This window comes from Somniosus microcephalus, chromosome 16 (genome assembly GCF_052327205.1).
Source record: "Somniosus microcephalus isolate GS21.2 chromosome 16, FLI_Smic_1.0, whole genome shotgun sequence".
Taxonomy (NCBI): Eukaryota; Metazoa; Chordata; class Chondrichthyes; order Squaliformes; family Somniosidae; genus Somniosus; species Somniosus microcephalus.
In genome coordinates this window covers 27,618,294-27,642,283 of record NC_141002.1, presented here as the reverse complement: position 1 = coordinate 27,642,283, position 23,990 = coordinate 27,618,294, and the positions used below count along the sequence as shown (strand labels likewise).

General features: G+C 46.7%; 1 protein-coding gene across 3 annotated transcripts; it reads right to left on the bottom strand.

The window, feature by feature from the left end:
- Window positions 1-595: 595 nt before the first annotated feature.
- On the bottom strand, window positions 596-23,588 carry LOC147106034 (lactosylceramide 4-alpha-galactosyltransferase-like). 3 transcript variants are annotated; one of them, XM_086008720.1, is made up of 3 exons: window positions 23,056-23,588; window positions 22,857-22,962; window positions 596-3,196 (listed from the first exon to the last, which is right to left on the bottom strand). In XM_086008720.1, exon 3 carries the CDS (start codon window positions 3,144-3,146, stop codon window positions 2,040-2,042), a length of 1,107 nt encoding a protein of 368 aa, XP_085864846.1. In that variant the 5' UTR covers window positions 3,147-3,196; window positions 22,857-22,962; window positions 23,056-23,588; the 3' UTR covers window positions 596-2,039. The 3 variants fall into 3 exon arrangements, with proteins under 3 accessions (XP_085864846.1, XP_085864845.1, XP_085864844.1); XM_086008719.1 differs by having other exon boundaries at window positions 22,857-23,588; XM_086008718.1 differs by lacking the exons at window positions 22,857-22,962; window positions 23,056-23,588 and adding an exon at window positions 22,439-22,662.
- Between the last annotated feature and the right edge of the window lie 402 nt (window positions 23,589-23,990).

Here is a 23,990-nt window from a genome sequence, read left to right as displayed (position 1 = left end):
ATTAGCAACACTTCCACAGCTTGTTCATGATTGCATCCCGACTGTCAACTCACCCTTTCACTTGTTCCATGGTGAATATCAATACAGGACGGACCCAATGGGGAATGAGCAATGGGTATATGTGAGGTTGAAGGATTGTTGTGTGTAAAGTGGAGATGGTGCTGAGATTTCATTCTTTATTTTTCCCAGTGAGAGTCGTAATTGAGCCACTATACATTTTCTTTTCCAACAATTGTTTTCCACTTTCTTCCCTGTTTTTCTTGATTCCCTGCCCCCCCAAAAGTCTTTGTTAAAATTAGGTTGCTACACCAATGACCGCAACTTATTAAATTTATATTCAGATCTCCCTGCTTGCAGTGGGAGCCTCAGCCAACTTCAAAGTGGGTGGAGATAAACCGCCACCGGGTGGGAATGGTATGGCCTCAGGCCTGTAAGCAGACTCGGCCCATGTTAGCCTCCGCATTGGCCCAGTTTGGGTGTAACACTGTTATTGGTGTAATTTGCTCATTGGAAATCAGGTGAATTGTCTAGTGTCTATTGGAAATTAGATGAGCGTCATCTGCTCTCCAGATAATGGAAGAATGACTATCAGATCTTCGAGTTTAAGCTATAATCTTTAAATCAAGTTCATTAAAAATGAAACTCAAACAGTAGCAAATACATGAACAGAGCAGAATCCACTGGATTACAACATTTAATCGATTATTTTATGAATCACGTTACAAGGGACAACACTTCACTAACTCAAAGCTTTGAACCTGGACTAACATCTGAACAAACCTCATCTACGGAGTTGTCTCCATCCCCTGGAGCCCTTGGCCCTGCTGTTTACTGGAGCATGGGGGTGGGTGAGGGAGGGGAAAAGGAGTTATGGTCGGGTGAAGACTGGGCTTCCAGAATGCCGGAGTTCTAACTCCACGGCATGCATTTTTTTTTGGAAGATTCCCTTCCCAGAAGCCAGCCTGATTGCTAGGCTTAGCTGCCTGTTGGGCGGGGAACGTTCCAGAAAATGCCATAGCAGGCAGGTTTAGTGGTTGTTGGGGATAGAGATCACCATGGTGGTGGTGGGGGGGGGGGGGCAGTGGTACAGCCTGCTTGGAAGGGTCAGGGTGATCGAGAATCGTGGGTGGTCGGGGAGAAATCGGAGGTACGTCGGAGATTGAGGTGAGAGAGATGGAGGGCCATAGGCACATAGGAACAGGAGTAGGCCATTTAGCCCCTCGAGCCTGTTCTGGGTTTAAATGGAGGCGGAACAGGGGTGGGTAGCCAACCCACTCCCAGGAGTCATTTAAATATTATAATGAGGCCAGGAGTCTCACATTTAACTTCCCTTACAGGTTTAACCCTGGTCAACTGGGTTTCCCAGGCTTCGGGAAACCCGGCAGCTTAAGGGAGGAGAGAACAGCATTGGGGAAAAGGTAAGTGCTGTTGCAGTATTGCTTGTGGGTCTGGAGGAGCAGGAGTGCTTCCCCCCCAGTCCCCCACACACATACACACACACACACTCTTCTCCAAGTGATCTTAATGTTAAGTGACAAAGATTGATATATGCCACAGTTTCAGCAAATTGTCAGATATGCACAGGAAACCAACAATTATCCTCAATAACCTGCTCCATCCTGGGATTACAATTTATTCTGTCATCACTCCAAATGCACTGCAAGTTAAATTGATAAGAAATTGTAAACTCAGTATCTCAATCCTGGCAAATATATTTTGAAAATGAGTCACACTGAAATGTCTCAAATGTCTAAAAGCTCCTTTTCATGACTAAGGTTGCTAATTGGCTCTGCAAAAATACAGCATCTATTACTACCACAGTTACACACACAAGATTATCACCCAGTCAAACACTTGGCAGTATTATTAAACAGACAAAGTCAGTCATATCAACTGGAGTATAACTTTAAGATGTTTATATTTAAGTCCAACGACCTAGTAGATTTCCAACTCTTCCGCCTGGTGTATCGTTATGGCTGTATTTCAATCTGATTTGATTACTGGTGACCTTAAAGTACGCTGTAATAACTGCTTTGTTGTCAGTGTTCTACATTTCCCTGCCAGCTCATTACTTTGTATGAGACAGGACAGTAGACGGAGCTGAGTTGGTCAATCATCACTTTGGATCCGATCTGAAATTGGGTTCCGTGACTCTTTTTGTTCCAGATATGAACAGCATAAGAATTCATCAGTAACTCCTGAGACTCTGACTTACTCACCACCTCAAAGTACTTTTGCCAATCCTGCCAACGGATTGGATAGAAAGCCTCAGAAGGCAACATCGTCACTCCTTTGCACTGCTGGATATTGGTTACGCTCTTCTTTTGACACCACTTTTTAAGAACACGAGTTACTAACTGAGGTCCCTGGTGGCCCCAGATCCATCCATTGAAGTGCTCAACAAAGTCCTTCAAACAGTGTCCAATGAAGTCATGGTGCCGATCAAAAGCCATAAAGGCTGAATTCATTAAATATTTTTGTTCTCTCCCAATACTGTTGGTGAGATTTAGCAGGTTTTTAAGAACAATAATGTCAGTGTCTAAGTAAATCCCGCCATATTTCCACATGATGACAAGTCTGCAGGCATCGGAGATAACTGGCATTAGATAGGGTTGCCACAATTGGTCCAGTCTTGAATACCACAAGGACAATGGAGTATCTGAAAAAAGATCTTTCAAATCTAATGGCTTGATCTCGACATTAGGAAAACAGTTCAACATGGAAATCCCCAAGGTTTGTGTATTTTTCATAGCTGAAAGACCCTTCATGAAAAGGACGATCTTGGTTCTGGGGTGCGATCTTGCTGCAGATTCTACGGAACACATGGAAAGAAAAGTTGGGTTGGTTCGTTCGGAGGTCTCCACAAAGAAAATAGTTGTGTTACTTTCAGTGAGATGGTAACCATTTCCACTATAATTGTAGTCAATGGATGGGCATTTGATGTGGTTGGGTAACCTGTACTTCACAACTTGACTTTGTGCACCACTTTTGTAGTTGGAGTACAGCATTAATGTAACCAAAGAAACCAACTGTAATGAAGTCAAAATACATACACACAACTTATTCCTTGGTACTAAATATCTGTTAATGAAAGGCCACTGCTCCTTCAGCATTTCTTCAGGTGACTTTGAGGGACACTGGCTCATTTTTTTTAACCTTTGTGAAGCGAATGTACCAATTTGCAGATTTGGTTCTTCTACAGACAAAAAAAGACAAAAATTATCTTTGAGTTTTCACATTATGACCACTTATTGTTTAATGAATGAAACCAGAGCCAAAATTAAAAACAGCTATTGTAAGAAAATTCAATGCAACGCAGTAGTGGGATTCTGACACAAGGCACCACAAAATATTAGGAAATGGGATTGCCCAAACAGGCAATTATGCCATCGAGGGAAGGCAGTGCACCCTCCAGACAACAAGGGATATAAAATCACACCTTCTGTCTTACAGCTCCTAACAGAGCAACATTAAGAACCCAAAGAACAGATCAGCACAGACCACTTGCCTCTCACTACAGAATGGTTCAAGAAGGAAACATAATAAACAATTATCACCACTGTCAGTAATCAATAGAAGCTGAAGAGGGCAGTGTGTTAGGTGCGTAAGGAGAACAAGAGCAGAAAGATCAGTGAGCAAGAGGTGTCGGGAGTCCAATTTTGTGCCAATCCCTCCTGTTGTACATCCCTTGTATCCACCTTTTAATGGTGGGGGGTGGTGGGGGGACTAATTTCAAAACCAGACCATAGTGGGAATCATAAAATAAGAGACATCAGGGAAATGGAGAAGGTTGGAGATCTAAATGGGTCATGTCCCACTCGAGAGACTTGAGCACAGAAATCTAGGCTGACACTCCAGTGCAGTACTGAGGGAGTGCTGCACTGTCGGAGGTGCAGTCTTTCGCATGAGATGATTGGATTCTAGGGGAATCAAGGGATATGGGGATTGGGTGGGAAGGCAGAATCGAGGTCGAAGATCAGCCATGATCGTATTGAACGGCAGAGCAGGCTCGAAGGGCTGTATGGCCTACTCCTGCTCCTAATTCTTATATTCTTCAGGGAATCTGACTGACTATGACTTTAGTGATTGGTTGTTATGGTTGTGGTTTTGGTATACCTAATTCAAAAAATGAAATGTTTACTTTTTTTGTTGCTGTTATGATCCAGTGAAGGGTTTGGGCATTTCCTTGCAGGTGTTGATGCTTATGCCGTTGCTTGGATTTAGAATGCAAGCTCACAATGGCAACATTCTCATGAGGTTTTCATTTCCCAACTTTGATTTTTAACTGAATCGGAATTCCTCTTTTGCAGTTCCGTGTTTCCCCCTCCCCCCCCTTCATTCAATGACACTAAAGCCCATTTTGGATTCACAAGATCATAAACATCTCATCACTTTTAAAATTAGTGAATTGTTTATGTTCACAGGGTGGCTGAATGTGGAAAAATGCAGCGAGTTTTGCTTACATTAAAACCAGCAATGATCAAGTAATGAGTCTCAAATATGAAAATGCACAGATTCTAAAAAAAGAAAAGCAGGGCAAGATCCCAGCAACAGTTGTTCTATAGGCTTGTAGAATTATAATAAAAATAGACTTACTATCTGCTTTACAAAGTACACAACTGGAGTTCAGTCCTGAATAATATGCTTTTTTAAACATATTTTCACAAAGTATTTACAGCACAGAAACATGCCATTCGGCCCAACTGGTCCATGCCAGTGTTTATGCTTCACACGAGTCTCCTCCAACCCTCTTAGCATAACCTCCTATTCCTTTCTCCCTTGTGTTTATCTGGCTTCCCCTTAAATGCATCTATGCTATTCGCCTGAACTACTCCTTGTGGTATTTGAAGCCTTTTTATTAAATAGCAGCCTTATTACTCAAAGCAGTGTCAGTCAGTGGCTCATTTGGTAGCACTCTCACCCCCACGTCAGAAGGTTGCGGGTTCAAGTCCCACGCCAGGGTGTCGGAGGTGCCATCTTTCGGATGAGACGTTAAACCGAGGCCCCTTCTGTCCTCTCGGGTGGACGTAAAAGATCCCATGGCACGATTTCGAAGAAAAACAGGGGAGTCATCCCGGGTGTCCTGGCTAATATTTATCCCTCAATCAACATACCAAAAACATTATCTGGTCATTATCACATTGCTGTTTGAGAGCTTGCTGTGCGCAAATTGGCTGTCATGTTTCCTACATTACAACAGTAACTACACGCCAAAAGTACTTCATTGGCGTCTGGTGGTTGTGAAAGGCGCTATATAAATCCAAGTCTTTCTTTCAATGTCTGTGTTTGGGCAGTAATGAATGGTGAGGCAGATCTCTCATGGGTGTTTCGTGAGCTGCTAAAACTAAAGAAATCTCAAGAGCCATTAAGGAAAGAAGCTCTGGTTACTGAAGAATACTGGGTTTGGAGGTTGTGACGCAGGCCTTTCTCTAATTGCTATGTCTATTGAGCATTGGAAACGACGAGTCTGATTGTATATCACCAGAATCAGTCACATCCAATGTCATGAGGTTCAGTGAGGGAATTACTTTCCAGTGTTAAAGCACAATTATATGGCATTGGGACCCTGTACAAATTCTATTACGGTATCACTACGCAAGAGTCCAGTGCTCAGTGAGCTGTCAAATCTCATATGTACAGGACATTGCACATCAAGGGGCTGAAATATATAAATCAGGCAGACAAAAAGGAATTCTATTTCTACAGGGGTCTTCAATGACAGAGCACATCTCCCAGTGCTTAGTCTTAGTAATCCAGAGGCCTGGGCTTAAAGGCCAGAGAATGCAAGTTGAAATCCCACCAGGGGAGTTTGAGGGTTTGATTTCAGTTTAAAAATTCTACAAATAAAAAGCTGGTATAAGTAAAAGTGACCATAAAGCTGTCAAATTGTCATAAAAATCCAACGGGGTCACTAATGCCCTTTAGGGAAAGAAACACACCGTTTTTACCCAGTCTGACTCCAAACACCAAAGTGGTTAACTCTTAACTGCCCTCTAAAGCGGCCTAGCAAGTGATTGTATCAAACCATGACAAAGAATGGACTGCAATGGTTCAAGGCGGCGGCGGTCCACCACCACCTTCTCAGGGCAACTAGGGATGGGCAATAAATGTCGGCCCACATTCCGAGAATAAATTTAAGAACCATCTGGACTGCTGGATTTTTCACTGGGAGTTTACATAGGATATACAGCACAGAAACAGGCCATTCGGTCCAACCAGTCTATGCCAGTGTTTATGCTCCATTCGAGCCTCCTCCTGTCTTTCCTCATCTAACCCTATTAGCATAACCCTCTATTCCCTTTCCCCTCATATGCTTATCTAACTGCCCCTTAAATGCATCTATACTATTTGCTTCAATCACTCTCTATGGTAACGAGTTCCACATTCTCACCACTCTCTGGGTAAAGAAGTTTCTTCTGAATTCCCTATTTGATTGCTGTGGTTAAAGCTAATGCTGGGTGGAGTAGAGAACAGCTCACAATTACTGAGTCATCTAGGAGCAACAGGAAGACAGATACTTGTAAAGAAGGGGCGTTTGGTTGGTTATTCATCAGATTCCAATCCAATAGCAATTGATGCCTTTTAATTTTACATTTATAAACCGGAGATCTCTATCGCACTGTAAAAATATTTTAAAAATCAATAGCAACAAATCAGAGAGAAAGAAACCCTTAATGCTTTGAAACTTTTCACTTTAACCAGGATTTTAATGGCAGCAGAATGTTAGAGCTGGAAACAGCCTCTCCATAGGGACAAAGTCAAGGAAGGGAATATAGATAGAAGGGAGTGGTCGGAGCTGGGAACAGCCCCTTTAGATGGACAGAGCCATTCATACAAGTGAACAATCCCATTGTGTCATCTCGGCCCAGCCCATCAGGGGGAGTTCTTCCCAGTAGGGCACATGCGAACTACAGGTGACCCCCCCACCCCCCGGAGAGGCATTAGAGGATATGATATTTTAGTTGTTAATGATCTCATTCTTAGTTAATTTATCACCCCCACTATCTCTTTAAATGATAATAAACAGAGGGGAAGCATCTTGATTAGTCCCTTCTCCTTTGTTTTCTTCAATTAACAGTTTTTTAAAATAGTGTTATTAATTTGTCCTAATCATAGTATTGATTTTCGATGTCTAATCTATCTGCTCCTGTGGCTGCCCCTCCCACTACCCAATCGGTTACTGATCTTTTCCTCCTTCGGGAGTGTAATGTATTATCACATAGTTTGTCACATGGTTTGGTATGAACATGCTCAGTTAGCTCTGGCCTAATAAAGCAAGCACATGGACTAGCAACTCATCATGTCAGTCCTTTATTTGTTCTACCCACATATATTACATTTTGGTGCCAAGCATGGATCCCAAAGCCATTTTTGGGGATCATGGAAAGACACAGTGTTCAACCTTCGAATGGACATGTTTAAGGTGAATTTGTGACACCTAAACTGAATTTTTGCGATGTTTTACTGTTAATGCTCATGCAGAATCATCTGTGCTTCACCTTCACGTGTATGTATACACAGCAACAATGGCATTGATTCTCACAGGTACACAGGTAGCGTGCTGATTCACTGTTCGATGGGATCAGGACAACCATGGCCGCGCCTATAGGATTCATCGGAAGCCTCGGCATGTATGACCGAGCTTGCGAGCTATTCAGTTCTTACATTGAGCAGATGGAGATTTATTTATTTTTAAGGCCAATAACATTATCAATTACCAAAGGTGCAGATGAGAATGTTCAAGCTCAAAATAAAGTATTTTTGTGAATGGAAGAAAGCAATTTTTCTAACAGAGATTGGGCCAGATGTTTACAGAACGTTGACAAACCTACTCACACCAGGGAAAGCAAAGGATGTATCATTTGAAGACAGTCGAGAAACTCAAGGACCATTTCGACCCAAAGCCGTTAGAAATAGCAGAGAGCTATAAATTTGGTACCAGAAACCAAAAACAAGGTGAAACCATCAGTGAGAACATTGTAGCTCTTAAGAACCTGTCTTTGCATAGTAACTTCAGCACATGTTTAGATCGTGCGTTGTGAGATAAGTTTGTGTGTGGACTGGTGGATGAGCACACACAGTCCAAGTTACTGAACACGCCGAATCGAACGTCTGATATAGCATGCAAAATTGCCCGATCTATGGAGATAGTGTCTAAGAATGCAAGGGAGCTCCGCCCAACTCAAGTGACTAGTGCAGCTGAGGTCTACAGTCACAAAGCCACCGCCAAACCTAAAGCTGAGAGAATGGGTCAAAAGCATGTCGGTGAGATCATTTCAGTGAATTATTATCACTGCAATGGAAATCACTCACCACGGTCCTGCCAATATAGAATGTGAGATGTTTTCACTGCCAGAAGCAGCTTGCAGAGTGAGATCGAAAGCTGGAAGTAAGAACCATTTTAGTGGCAATGCAAAGCAGCGACAACAAAAGGGAGGAATTCACAATATTGACGTGAACACACCTGATGTTGAAGAACTAGGCATCTACAATATCTATGCCACTAGCGGCAACACTAGCAGTCATGAGAAAGACTTCCGTACAAAGCATTTGATCAACGAGCAATATATTGATAGGTGCATCGACATGGCGACAGACTGCTCTATCATGAGTAAGGACACATATATGAGAGTAAGTTTAATCAAATACCACTTACAAAGAGTACCGTAGTTAAAAACCTACTCCGGAGAAATCCTAGACACATGTGGACAAATGGAATGTACAGTTCAACACAATGGACAGTCAGTAAAGCTGCCTATTATTGTAGCGAGCTACAACAACAGGCCAACCCTCATGGAGGAGAGGCGTTGGAGGAGGATGGTGTGGTCAACGCGGCAGACAGGTTGAGGAGGGATAGTTTACCATGGTCACAGTAACGTAGGATGTCATTTGTAACTTTGATGAGGAACATTTCAGTGCTGTGGCAGTGGCGGAAACCTGATTGGAGAGGTTCAAACAGGGGGGTGCAGGAAAGATGGGCAGGGATTTGGCAAGAGACAACACGTTCCAGGACTTGAGAGGAAAGGGAGGTTGCAGATGGGGCAGTAGTTTGCAAAAACAGAGAGGACATGGTGTTTTTTTGTTGAGGGGGGTTGATGACGAGAGCTTGAGGAGAGGGAACCATTAGCAGTATCAGCTAACATGGGGGCAAGGAAGGGAAATTGGGTGGCCAGCAGTTTGGTGGAGAGAAAGAGAGCAGGAAGTGGATCTCATCGACAAGTTGAGCTCAGAGGGCTTGAGGGGAGATAGGCGAGGAGAGAGAGAAAGAACTGAGTTCAGGGCCAAGACAGGGGGGAACCTTTGGCTTGTTGGGTTAGGGGAAGGGAAGGAAGTGGCAGAGGCAGCTGAACAGATGTTCTCAATCTTCGTGACAAAGAAGTCCATGAGCTCCTTGCACTTGGCGCTGGAGGTGATGGTGGAGGGGGCAGGGGAGACGGTTGGTCATGGAGAAGAGATGTGGGTGTTATTCTTGCCCTCCAGAATGCTCCTGGAGTTAACATTGTTCCCTCCAAGGTGCACGCCTGCGCACACGTTCCAGAGCTCACGCGCACTTCAAATTAACTGCTGCGGAGAGAGTTGGAGTGGGGAGGGACTCAATACACAAAGGCCCCGGGAATCTAGACAGACTCGTTAGTGAGTCTTGTGACCTCAGGGCCGATCCCAATTGCAGCGCCTGAAGTGTGTGTTGCGATGGTTGATGGGTTGCTGTGTAATGCCAGGAGGGGGATTGGTTTTTCTCCCTTGAACATTCAGCGGGACAGCAGGAGAATCTGCTGCGCTCTGATTATTCGCCTTTCAGCACCAGCTCGAGAGATACCAGAGCTGCGCATACACTGTACCCAGCTAGGCCACGCTTTCGTCAGCTCTGTGCAGAGGTCAGGGGATCTGTAGGGGGGCAGAGGGAGGGGCGAGAGTCCAGACGCGTGTATCTTATTCCCATGGACTGAGCAGTGGCCGCACTTTGGAACAATATAGGTGGAGGCGCAGCAGCTGTAAGGAGGCTAAATCAAACAAGTTTTATGCCCCCGGTGTAACAAAAATTAGAATATTTCTGAAAAAATTCAGAAAATTGTTTAAAGCTGGAAAAAAATACGGGAAAGTGATGTTGAATGTCCTGCGTTAAGTTCCAGTTAAATATTGCCAGATGTTGTCCCCTTTTTGAAAGAGTTTATCAGGGTTATTTAAATCATGTTATGAGAGAGGGGGAAAAGTTTGTGGCTCCGTTTGTACTTCAGAGTCTGAGACACGGAGTGAACGGCAGCAGAAAAAGAGGAAACAACTTCTCCAAAACTGATCCCAACTCATCACCAAGACTGGGGATAGATATAACCTCACCGCCTTCTTAGGAAGTTTAACCACTTTATTCACTTTCTTATTTGAGCTGTGTTTGGAATTCGAGTTTATTTTATTCTTTTTTGTTGAATCTTTAATGACTGCGTTGAAGAAGAAAAACTTGGAGCAACTTCTTCTGTCAAAGCTGCAATAAAACTTGAAAGAATTTAAAGATTTTTAAATGAACTTTTCACAAAAAATGAGCGTTAACACTTTTTCCCCCCCAAGTAAAGAGGTTCTGAAATGCTTAAAATTTAAATTTCTCTTTGATTTTGAACGATCGACTGAAGCGAGTAGCTTTACACAAACATGCAACCATGCTGTTGAGGAGGGTGGGGAGGATTTGTAGGAGTTACGAATTTTTTTAAAATATTAAACGTTTAAGAGAACCAAGAGAGGGGAAAAACAAACCATTTTATTTTGTCTGTCGTTCTATAGTCCGAACAAGTCCCAGGAATAATGTAAATATAGACTTCCTCTTAAACGTTTAGTGGAGTGTTATGTAATGATGTATTGTGGCGGAGCCACTAAAGGACTCAGACCGTTTGTATATAATTCCCTTTAACAACATGTTAGCTACAGCCTGAGTCTGTATCTTTAATTGTACTGTTTACTTGTATAGAGCGTGATCACTTTAACAGCGCGGGTAAACGCGATGACGTCACGCCGTACATCATGTGATCCCCCACTGGTGGGAAGAACATGAGGACGTCAACCACGGGACCAGCCAGCAGTCCTCGTGGAGCCTCCGAACTGAATAGACCTACACTCGATGTTCTCCTGCAGTTACTTGTTTAAACCTGTTAGTTTACATTAAACTTCATTTTGTTTAAGCGCCTGAGTGGACCTCAGTCTTTGGACAGGAACTAGACATTCCTACATTAGTGACCCCGACTTTTGTGAACTGTTTTCGCAGAAAATAATCAACATGGAAATGAACGCCGTTACCTTGAAGCTACCGCAGTTCTGGGAGCAACAACCAGCCGCGTCGTTCATCCAGGCTGAAGCCCAGTTCGCCATCAGGGACATCGTTGCGGATCAGACCAGTTATTATTACGTGGTCTCCGCCCTCGACAGCGCCACTGCCTCGCAGATCGTCAGCCTACTGATTGCAAGTATGACACCTTAAAGGCGCAGTTGCTGCAGGTCTTCGGGCTCACGAAGTCGGAGCGTGCCCGCCGGCTGCTCGCTATGCCCGGCCTCGGGGACTCCAAGCCGTCCGAGCTCATGAGCCAGATGCTCACGCTCCTCGGGTCCGAGCCAGAATGCTTCCTCTTCAGGGAACTGTTCCTCAGCCTACTCCCGGAGCAAGTTCAGGCTGCCCTAGCCAGGTCCGAAGTCAGACTGCGCGGAGCTTGCTGGCGAAGCAGACAAGATCTTTGTGGTGACACAACAGCACTGCACGGCCACAAGGCGCCCATCCCCCACAGACGCTGCTTCAGCTCCTCAATCAGCGGGGTTGTGCTTTTACCATGCCCGTTTTGGCGCGAAAGCAAGATGCTGCCACCCTCCTTGCAGTTTCTCGCACAAAAAAAAACCAATCTACAGACACCCTGGTGAATGAGGACCGGGTCTACCGAGCGTCCCGCGGCTGCGATGGCCATTGGAGATTCAGGGAAGCTTCTCTTCATCACCAACTCCCTATCTGGTCGACATTTCCTTTGCAACACCGGGGCGCAGTGTAGCATCCTACCGGCGTCAAATCTCGATATACTAGCTGGGGGCCACGGCCCCGCCCTCGCGGCGGTTAATGGCGCGGCCGTTCGGACCTTCGGAAGGCGGCGGGTCCAGGTGTGTTTCGGCGGCCAGCGTTTCCACTGGGAATTCATCACTGCCAAATTCACGCAGGCCATCCTTGGGGCAGATTTTGTGTGTGCCAACGGCCTCCTGGTCGATGTCAGGCACCGCCGGTTGATCAATGCAGCCACGTTCCACTCTAGTCCATGCCACCGCGATAACACCGTGCCATGCACTGTCTTCTGTGCGTTCCCACCTCCAGACGACTTCACTCGGCTCCTCGGAGAGTTCCCAGATCTGACCAGGCCCACTTTCTCCTCCTCGGCTACTAAACATGGTGTAGAACATCACATCACCACCGGCCCCCCGGTTTACGCATGGGCCAGACGACTTGAACCCGGCAAGCTCACGGCTGCAAAAGCGGAGTTCGGCATGGAGCGGCTGGGGATTATTCGCCGGTCGAATAGTCCCTGGTCTTCGCCTCTCCACATTGTTCCGAAATCCGGCGCCGGATGGCGGCCATGCAGCGACTACCGACGCCTGAATGACGCCACTACTCCTGATCGGTACCCGATCCCGCATATCCAAGATTTCTCAGCCCATTTGGCGGGAAATACCTTTTTTTCCCCCCCCTCAAAAGTTGACCTCGTCCGCGGTTACCACCAGGTCCCCGTGCACCCGCAAGATGTCCCGAAAACCGCAGTCATCACCCCATTTGGCCTGTTCGAATTTCTGCGGATGCCATTTGGCTTAAAGAACACTGCACAGACTTTCCAATGCTTAATGGACTCCATGTTTCGGGACCTAAAGTTCCTCTTCGTCTACCTCGACGACATCCTCATCGCCAGCCCTAGCAAAGAGCACTTCTACCATTTGCGCACCCTCTTCACACGCCTCAGTCAACACGGTTTGATTATCAACCTGGCCCAGTGCCAGTTCGGCCTGCAGCAGATTGATTTCTTGGGCCACCACATTACATCAGACGGCGCAATTCCCTTACAGACGAAGTTCGAGGCGGTTACATCTTTCGTGCACCTGCAGACCGTCAAGGCCCTACAGGAGTTCCTCGGGATGGTAAATTATCACCGGTTCGTCCCCAAGGTGGCTCTGCTTATGCGGCCCTTGTACGAGGCCCTCAAGACCAAGTCCGGTAAGGATCCGATCAGCTGGACGGCCGAGATGGACCAGGCGTTCGTCGACACCAAAGGCGCCTTGGCCAACACAACCACGCTGGCGCACCCGCTTCCAGGTGCCACCATTGCCCTTCCCACCAATGCGTCGGACTACGCAATCGGCGCAGTGCAGGAACAGTGGGTGAATGGGACGTGGCAACCGCTTGCGTTTTTCAGCCGTCAACTACGGTGAAATGAAAGAAAGAAAGTACAGCACTTTCGACCGGGAGTTGCTGGCCCTTTTTCTAGCCATCCACCATTTCCGGTTCTTACTAGAGGGACGTCCATTCACAGCTTGTGGACCACAAGCCACTAACGTACGCTGTGGCCAAGACCACCGAACCGTGGTCAGCTCGGCAACGTCACTTGATGTTCATTTCAGAATTCACCACGGACATTCAGCATGTGTCCGGCAAAGACAACCTGGTGGTGGATTGCCTCTCCCACGCGACTGTGCACGCAGTCCAACTCGGAATCGACTATGCCCTCATGGCTGCGGATCAAGCCTCGGACCCGGAGGTCCAAGCATACAGGACCAGCCCCTCTAGCTTCCAAGCGGCCAACGTCAAATTCCATGCCGCAGGCACCACGCTACTTTGCGACGTCTCCATGGGAGTTCCTCTCCCTATAGTTCCAGTCGCCTGGCGCCGAAAAGTGTTCGACGTCATACACAGGTTGTCACACCCTGGCATGAAAGCCTCGCAAAGGCTGATGTCATCAAAATTCGTCTGGAGGGGTATGCACCTGGATGTCCGCGACTGGGCCAACACCTGCGTGGTCTGCCAAAAGGCCAAGGTACAGCGTCATGTAAAAGCTCCATTGGCCACGTTCGCTGTTCCGGAGCGTCGATTCGACCACGTGAATGTGGACCTCGTGGGGCCGCTTCCACCTTCAAGGTTTTACACACATCCTCACAATGGTAGACCGCACCACTAGATGGCCAGAGGCAGTTCCTTTGGTTTCCACCACTTCGGCAGACGTGGCCAGAGCTTTCATCTCCTCTTGGGTTGCTCATTTCGGCATACATCTCTTCCGATCGTGGACTGCAGTTTTCCTCGGAGCTCTGGAACGCTGTGGCTCAGCCCCAAACTACATCACACCACTGCCTATCATCCACAGGCGAACGGCCTGTGTGAGCGATTCCACAGGTCGCTCAAAGCCGCTCTGCGGGCCAGTCTTGAAGGTGCGGGATGGGTGGACAGACTTCCCTGGGTCCTTTTGGGTCTTCGTACGGCGCCCAAAGAAGATTTACAATCCTCCTCGGCGGAACCCGTATATGGCCAACCACTACGAGTACCAGGGAATTTCCTCCTGTCTCCAACAGAGCCATGGTCCGCATCCCAGCAACTCGTCAGCCACCAGGAAGCGGCCAGATATTTCGCTCCAGTGCCTACGTCGCATCACGGCTTACAGAGCTCCCACGTCCCAACTGAGCTGAAAAGCACCGAGTACGTGTTTATCCACCACGACACTCACCAGGACCCGCTCAAGCCTCCTTACACTGGTCCCTTCCGCGTCATAGAGCCGGGAGACAAATCCTATTCGGTCGATATCGGAGGCAAACCGGACCACATATCGGTTGACTGGCTGAAGCCGGCACACTTGGACCTGGACCGCCCAGTCGAAAATCGCTCATCCGCCAAAACGGGGCCGACCGCCCACAGTTGCCGTGCCAGATCCACCACAACTGCCCAACAGCTCGGGGGAGGCGGGGCCACTAAAGGACTCAGACCGTTTGTATATAATTCCCTTTAACAACAACATGTTAGCTGCAGCCTGAGTCTGTATCTTTATTTATACTGTTTACTTGTATAGAGCGCGATTACTTTAACAGCACGGGTAAACGCGATGACATCACGCCGTACATCACGTGATCCCCACTGGCGGGAAGAACGTGATGACGTCAACCACGGGACCAGCCAGCAGTCCTCATGGAGCCTCCAAACTAAATAGACCTACACTCGATGTTCTCCTGCAGTTAGTAGTTTAAACCGGTTAAACAAAACGAAGTTTAATGGAAACTAAGTGCCTGAGTGGACCTCAGTCTTGGGATAGGAACTAGACATTCCTACAGTATAAAAATTGCACGAAGCTACTTTAGAAGAAACTACTATTTGGGTACTCTGGGACCATGTCTCAGATATAATGAACGTGCTGAGTGATCAATTGCAGTCAGTTCCATAGGAGGTGAAACTGTTGGTTCTACGTAGTATTGCCATTCTGACCTCCTACAACAGAGTTGTGTGCTGTCTCCGCACTTACCCAGTTCCTTTGGACAAGTATGTCAGTGATATATGGAGATCATTGGCAGAGGAGGCAGAATGCGCCATGAGTACTTTTGGACTCTAGGGGGAATCAAGGGATACCCTCCACTTGCCTGGATGAGTGCAGCTCCAACAACACTCAAGAAGCTCAACACCATCCAGGACAAAGCAGCCCGCTTGATGGTACCCCATCCACCACCTTAAACATCCACTCCCTCCACCACCGGCGTACCGTGACTGCAGTGTGTACCATCTACAAGATGCACTGCAGCAACTCGCCAAGGCTTCTTCGGCAGCACCTCCCAAACCCGCGACCTCTTCCACCTGGAAGGACAAGGGCAGCAGGCACATGGGAACACCACCACCTCCGAGTTACACACCATCCTGACTTAGAAATATATCGCCAATCAGTCATCGTCGCTGGGTCAAAATCTTGGAACTCCCTCCCTAACAGCACTATGGGAGTACCTTCACTGTTGAGTCTGTGTTTCCAAATGTAGTTATGCTGAATAACTGGACACAGACTACAGAAATAATTAAACAGGTCTTTAGTAATTGAGGGTCAGGGCTGAACTGGAATACACTTTGCTCCACAAGGTTTATATACCGGTGTGGTCACCACCGGTACTACAATGTACAGGAGCCATCAAAAAGTAGTCCATCACCTTAAGGTATCCTCTTAAGGTGGTACAGGTTACATACACTACATTCACCACACAGACTGCAGCGGTTCAAGGCGGCTCACCACCACCTTAAGGGCAACTAGGGATGGGCAATAAGTGCTGGCCTTCCCAGCGATGCCCACATCCCATAAATGAATAAATAAAAGATCTTTGGCCGTCCCCCATACTGGCTCAGCCGAAGCATCCTCAAAGATTGACAAATATTTAGGGGAGTCCTACACTTGCACGTACTACATGGAGCTCCTGAGGGATATTTCAACGAGTTCCCCGACAGGATCCACTTGTACGTCACGGACTGTGTGTCCTTCTTTAATAACCCACATGAGCAGAGCCAAGCTAATGCAGTTGCCCTTTCAGTTTTCTTTTTCCAAATCTGCCCGGGGAGTCACCTGGTGTAAAGAATCTAAATTCTACAGCCGAGGTCAACCATCAGACTGAAGCCAACACAGACCCCGATCCTCCTCCTCCTCCACAGGCCCTGATCCTCCTCCTCCACAGGCCCCGATCCTCCTCCTCCACAGGCCCCGATCCTCCTCCTCCACAACATAGGCCCTGATGATCCTCCTCAACACAGGTCCTAATCCTTTATATTCATTCATGTGATGTGGGCGTTGCTGGCAAGGCCAGCAATTATTGCCCATCCCTAATTGCCCTCGAGAAGGTGGTGGTGAACCGCCTTCTTGAACCGCTGCAGTCCATGTGGTGAAGGTACTCCTACAGTGCTGTTAAGGAGGGAGTTCCAGGATTTTGACCCAGCGATGATGAAAGAACGGAGATGTACTTCCAAGTCAGGATGGTGTGTGACTTGGAGGTGGTGGTGTTCCCATGCGCCTGCTGCCCTTGTCTGTCTAGGTGGAAGAGGTCGCGGGTTTGGGAGGTGCTGCTGAAGAAGCCTTGGCGAGTTGCTGCAGTGCATCTTCTAGATGGTACACACTGCAGCCATGGTACGCCGGTGGTGGAGGGAGTGAATGTTTAAGGTGGTGGATGGGGTGCCAATCAAGCGGGCTGCTTTGTCTTGGATGGCGTCGAGCTTCTTCAGTGTTTTTGGACCTGCACTCATCCAGGCAAGTGGAGTGTATTCCATCACACTCCTTACTTGTGCCTTACTTACTTACTCGCTGCAGAATACCTCCCCTCTGACCTGCTCTTGTTGCCACAATATTTACGTGGCTGGTCCAGTTAAGTTTCTGGTCAATGGTGACCCCCAGAATGTTGATGGTGGGGGATTCGACAATGATAATGCCGTTGAATGTCAAGTGGCGGTGGTTAGACTCTCGCTTGTTAGATCCTCCTCAACACAGGCCCAGATCCTCCTCCATGTCTTCTTCTTAGCAACAATTTGTTGGTTCTTTCAGAAATTATGTTTTATAATTTTCTTTATAGTTCTTTGTTAGAAATTAACTAAAATCCTGTTGTGCCATTATAATTATTGGTCGATCTTCAAACAGTGCAGACTGCACTGCTGTGTCACTGGGAATGAAATCTTCCGATGCTCACACACACACACAATCTTGAATAAGAGACAAGCCCGATCCCTCAGTCTATGGAATTGCTTACTGGATCAGGATGCTGTTTTATTGATAGAAAAACAGTTCCCATTATCTAACACACCAAGTACCTTGGAATAAATTCACTGTGCACCTCACTGACTGGGCAGAACCTGACCCTGCACTGATGATTGGAACAATAGCACCCTCTCTGTACAGGTAATGGACAGGCTGATTTTGCTGGCTGCCCTCTGTCCCACTGCTGGACAGGTGCTCCACTGGTTTGCACCTGAGCTGCGGCTCAGCTGTACTAGGACATCAACATGGTCTAGTCACAACCCCCAGTGCAGGTCTGATCCCAGGCTGGGGCAGCAAACAGGGAGGCCTGCAGCTCCAAACCTGGGCAAATACCCTGGGGTGATGCCAACATTCAAGTATCTGTAAATCGAGTAAGAAAAAGGCTGTGCAAGATGGACGAGTGAATGGAAACTTCAGTTCGACAAAACAACAACTTGTATTTATATAGTGCCTTTAATGTAGTAAAACGTCCCAAGGCGCTACACAGGATTATTTTAAGACAAAAGATTTGACTCCGATTCACATAAGGAGAAATTAGGGCAAGTGACCAAAAGTTTGGTTAAAGAGGTAGTTTTTAAGGAGCGTCTTAAAGAAAGAAGTAGCGAGGCAGATAGGTTTAGGCAGGGAATTCCAGAGCTTAGGGCCTAGGCAACAGAAGGCACGGCCACCAATGGTTGAGCGATTATAATCAGGGATGCTCAAGAGGGCAGAATTAGAGGAGCGCAGATATCCCGGGGGGGGGGGGGGGGTTGTGGAGCTGAAGGACATGAGAGATAGGGAGGGGTGAGGCCATGGAGGGATTTGAAAACAAGGATGAGAATTTTGAATCAAGGCGCTGCTTAACCGGGAGCCAATATAGGTCAGCGAACACAGGGGTGATGGGCGAACGGGACTTGGTGCGAGTTAGGACATGGGCAGCCGAGTTTTGGATGACCTTAAGTTTACGTAGGGTGGAATGTGGGAGGCCAGCCAGGAGTGCGTTGGAATAGTCAAGTTAAGAGGTAACAAAGGCATGGATGAGGGTTTCAGCAGCGGATGAGCGGAGGCAAGGGCAGAGACAGGCGATGTTATGGAGGTGAAAGTAGGTGGTCTTTGTTATGCTGCGGATGTGGTCAGGAGCTCATTTCAGGGTCAAATATGACACCAAGGTTGCGAACAGTGTGGTTCAGCCTCAGACAGATGTTAGGGACAGGGTCAGTGGCTAGGGAACAGGGTTTGTGGCGGGGGTCTGAAAAAAAATGGCTTCGGTCTTCCCAATATTTAATTGGAAAAAATTTCTGCTCATCTAGAACTGGATATCGGACAAGCAGTCTGACAATTTAGAGACTGTGGAGGGGTTGAGAGAAGTCGTCAGCGTACATGTGGAAACTGACTGTTTTCGGATGATGTCACCGAGGGGTAACATGTCTATGAGAAATAGGAGGGGGCCAAGGATATATCCTGGGGGGGGGGGGGGGGGGGACACCAGAGGCAACGATGCGGGAGCAGGAAGAGAAGCCGTTGCAGGTGATTCTCTAGGAATAGCTGATGATATTCAGATCTATGGAGCAGGTGAAAAAGATCATGATATGCACCTACATGAGGCCGTGGAGCGTACCAGGAAGGCTGGCATCAAGTTAAATGCTGATAATTGCATAGTTAAAGTCAAGGGATGCCAATTCTTCAGTATGATTTACACACCAGAGGGAGTCAAGCCAAGTCCTGAGAAGATTGCGGCGATTGCTGAAATGAAACCACCCAAAGATAAGAGAGAGCTGAGGAGTTACCTCGGCTTGGTCCAATACATAAGTTCTTTCATCCCAAACATGTCGGAACATACAACAAATCTCAGAGAGCTAATGAAAGAAGGTGCTGAATACCAGTGGTCTGACTCACATGAAAGGAATTTCAAACAACTTAAAGAATTGTTGTGCAAAGAAACAAGTCTGTCATATTATGACAGAAGAAAACCAGCCTACAAGTAGACGCTTCTACCAGAGGACTAGGGGCAGCTCTTGTGCAGGAAGGAAAGCCAATAGCTTTCGCATCAAAGGCCTTGACGTCAGCCGAGACGAGATATGCCAACATAGAAAGAGAACTATTAGCAGTAGTGTATGGATGTGAGAAATTCCATACATACCTGTATGGAAGGCAGTTTACAATAGAGACAGTGACCATCGTCCACTAGAACAGATCTACAAGAATCTGTGCAAAGCACCTACAAGACTGCAAAGACTACTTCTAAGGCTCCAACTTCATGCTTAAATATAAGCCAGGAAAGGAAATGGTGCTAGCAGATGCGTTGTCTCGATTGTCACCACGAGAAAGAGGGTCTAACAGTAAAAATCCACCACCTAGTGAGTGTTACCCCTACAAAGCTCAGTCAAATCAGAGATAAGACTAGCAAAGATGAGGAATTGAAACTACTCACACAAGTGATACAGGAGTGGCCAGAGAGAATCCAGCAGGTACAGGCGACAATTCGTCAATACTGGACGATTAGAGATGACATCGCAATAGAAGACGGTATTCTCCTTGCTGGATCGAGGATCATCGTGCCAAAGACGATGCAGACAGAACTTCTCCATCTAAGACACGAAGGCCACATGGGAATGGAGAAATGCAAGCTGAGAGCCAGATCAGCTGTATACTGGATAGGCATGTACAAAAATATCAAACAGATTGTTTCTGCATGTGGTATATGCCAGAAATACAGAAATGCACAATGGAAAAAGAGATGATACCTAGTGAAATACCGTCAAGACCATGGCACACTGTTGGGGCAGATCTCTTCATGTGCAATCAAGAATGGTATCTCAGTGACAGATTACTATTCCAAGTTTCCTTTTGTGAGAAGGATGAAAGATCTGAGAGCCACAACTACCACCAGAAATGCAAAGAGCTTGTTTGCTGAACAAGGAATCCCGGAAAAGGTAATCTGTGACAATGGAACCCAGTTCACATCGAGTGAATTCAGAGCTCTGGCAGAAAAGTATGGGTTCAAAATAGTAACCTCATCCCCACATTTTCCAAGGGGACACGGGTTCATTGAAAGACAGATCCAGACTGTCAAGAGAACTCTCAAAGGCAGTGAGATGGGGGAAGACCTTGCCCTCCTATCACTCAGATCAACACCACTGAAAAGCAGGCATGAAATCACCTGCGGAATTGCTGAATGGGAGGAAGTTTAAGACTACCCTACCAGCAAAAATGCATCCTCCCCAGGAGGACTTCAGACAGAAGCTGGCAGAAGCACGAGTCGTAGGGAGCAAACATTATGACAAACATGCAAAGATGCTACCAGAACTGCTGAATGGGCAATCAGTGCATGTGCAAGACCTGGTGTTGAAAACCTGGAATCCAGCCAAGGTCATTGGAAAAGCTGATACTCCAAGATCCTACTTCATAGAGACCGAACCTGGTAACCAATACAGACGGAACAGACTCCGCATCAGACCTTCACCTGAACTGGTTAAGCAGCAGACAACAACACCAGCTACCACAAGCAGTACAATGCCAGAAACAAGCACCAAAAATCAAACAACCACGAGCATGCACACTCCAACTCCAAGTACGACAGCAACAACAAGAAGAGCGGAACACACCAAAACACCGCAGAGAGGAGTGGTCACCACCAAATCCACAAGATGGAGTGACAATATCCAACCACCTGAGCGATATCATGAATAAGAAAACTCACGATTCTTTGTATTTGATAATAATAGTTTAGATATAATTTTTTTTTAATTAAATTAAATTTCATGTTTTCTTTTTTTGAGAGGGATGTTACATCGTTATATTATTATATAGTTAAATGGAACTACTTGTTACATGGAACTACTTTGGTTAGTGTATTTATATTGCTATATGGCACATGGTGAAAGGCAGTGCAAGGTCGGACATCTTGTATCACGCCACACTATGCGGCAGCAACATCATAAAAGCAAGAATACAACTGAGTGAAAGTCGTAAACTAAATGAGTTAAAAAGTGTCTGCATTACATAGTAATAAGAACACAAGGAGACACAACAGTGGTGTACAGGTAAATCTTATTATTTTGTTTTCCCACTTGTGTGTGGTGTTTTTTTCAAAAAGAAGACAGGTCTATCTGAACCAATGTAGTCGGAGTTGGGCCAGTACTGGAATAAGCCAAAAATGAGGCACCTCATCACGCATCTGCATTGAAAAATCAATTTGGTACTTAGCCCAAATAATTAGATGAATTAGTTTCAAATTAATCTTTTATTATATCTAAGATAATTTTATAGGCAGTAAACTCATTGTGGAGGTTGGGGCACTCATGCCCGTCAATGAAAGCAACCCGAGTGTTATAATCAATATTTATAAAAAGGTGCAAAGAAGAAACAACTTCTTATCAAAACACACTCCATTACTAAGCTTTAATAAGCCTCCACTACCCTGGAGTTCATATTTTATTTCTGAAAGACACTTCGATACCTGTGGGGAATGAACATTTATCAAGAGCGCAAGTCCTCCTGCCAGGGGTCACCCGCAAAGAATGACAAGAATACTTGGGTCAAAGAAAATAGGAACGGTGAAAACAAACTGGACCAAAGCCTCGGCCCCCTTTAAAGGGAGCGGCACATTCCCGCTCAAAACACGCCTTGGTCGGAACTGGATTTGCACTGCCAAATCTGAGTTCACATTGGATGCAAATCATATGGGATAAAAAAAATTATTTTACCGAACATAATCCGAGTTCTTTGTCCAGGAAGAAGTGGTGGGGAATAGGGACTTTTGGTAACTCAATCATTTAGCATCCACCAAGACTTCAAACTGCAACAACGAAACCTTCACTTCAGGCAATACAAGTCGTTTCCCGCACATCAATTGCCCTGCCGCTCACTCCCATTTTACTTACTGGGGTCCCACCCAGCTCGCCTGCTGGGGGGTTTCAGCTTACCTACTGGGGTACCGCCCAGCTCACCTGCTGAGGGGTTTAAGCTCAACTGTTGGGGGTCCCGCCCAGCTCACCTGCTTGTGGGGGGGCGGGTGAAAGGGGGTTTCAGCTCAACTGCTGGGGGTCCCGCCCAGCTCACCTGCTTGTGGGGGGGGGTGAAAGGGGGTTTCAGCTCAACTGCTGGGAGTCCCTCACGGCTCACCTGCTGGGACTGCTCCCTCCGGCTCTGCCCGATTCTTTCCTTCGGAGTGGCTGGTGATGAACTCTCGGATCCTGGTTACACCTTTACCGCGACTGAGCAGTAAAACCTGGGACAGATGCGACACAACGGGTTGCTTTAAATGTCAGAAACCGTCGACAAAATACCAATTGCAGGTAACATCAAATGAATTAAACCACACCTCCTGGCGGACCACCAATAAATGTCCAGGTGTGGGAGTAAATCCTGACCTCAACACTCCAGGGAAAGCTAGAACGGATGTAGAATATTCCGCTCAGGTGGTAGTGCTTCTCACACTAGATATGGAGCTTGTTTTAATTATGATGATAACACTGCTATCAGCAGCACAAACGAACTGATAATGAAACCGAAATCACACATCCCCTTTGTATTCAGTTTCAACCAAGGAATGAGATGTATTTCTGGGTGTTCCAGCGTTTTGCCTTTCTGGGTACAATGGGCTTTCGCTTGTATTTCCCCATTAATTAGCAGAAGTTGCTGATAATATATCCTGCTGTTCTGCTGTGGGATTTAGCCATTAATGAGGCTCGTTTTTTAATGAATCAATAGAGGTGACACCAAACAGAAACATAAAATCAAAAGCGAAATACTGCGGATGCTGGAAATCTAAAATAAAAACAGAAAAGGCTGCAAAACACTCAGCAGGTCAGACAACACCTGTATATAGAGAGAAACAGAATTAACGGGGTTGATTTTCCTGGAGCCGTTGGACAGGGTTTCAGGCGTTGGGGGGGGGGGGGAATCCCGAATTCGGGGGTCCCGACACCATCCCGCCCAAAACCCCGCTCCACGCAAGTTTCAGAGGCGGCGGGTACCCGCCCTGCACTGGGACCCGCTGACCCCAGGCGGGAAGGGATTAGTGCCAATTAACTGCCTGTTAACAGGTAGTTAACAGCCAGTTTTTAGCCTAATCCCTATTTTGAGGGGTGTGGTGTGGGATTCCCGACGGCTCCAAACCATGCCAGGTTAGAGCAGGCGGGCCGTCGGGTTGGAGGAGTTGGAGGGGTTGCGATGTCGGTGTTCAGGTGAGTGATGGGTGCATGAGTGCAAAGGTAAGTGTGTTTGGTGTGTCTAAAGTGTGTAAAGAACTTTTAC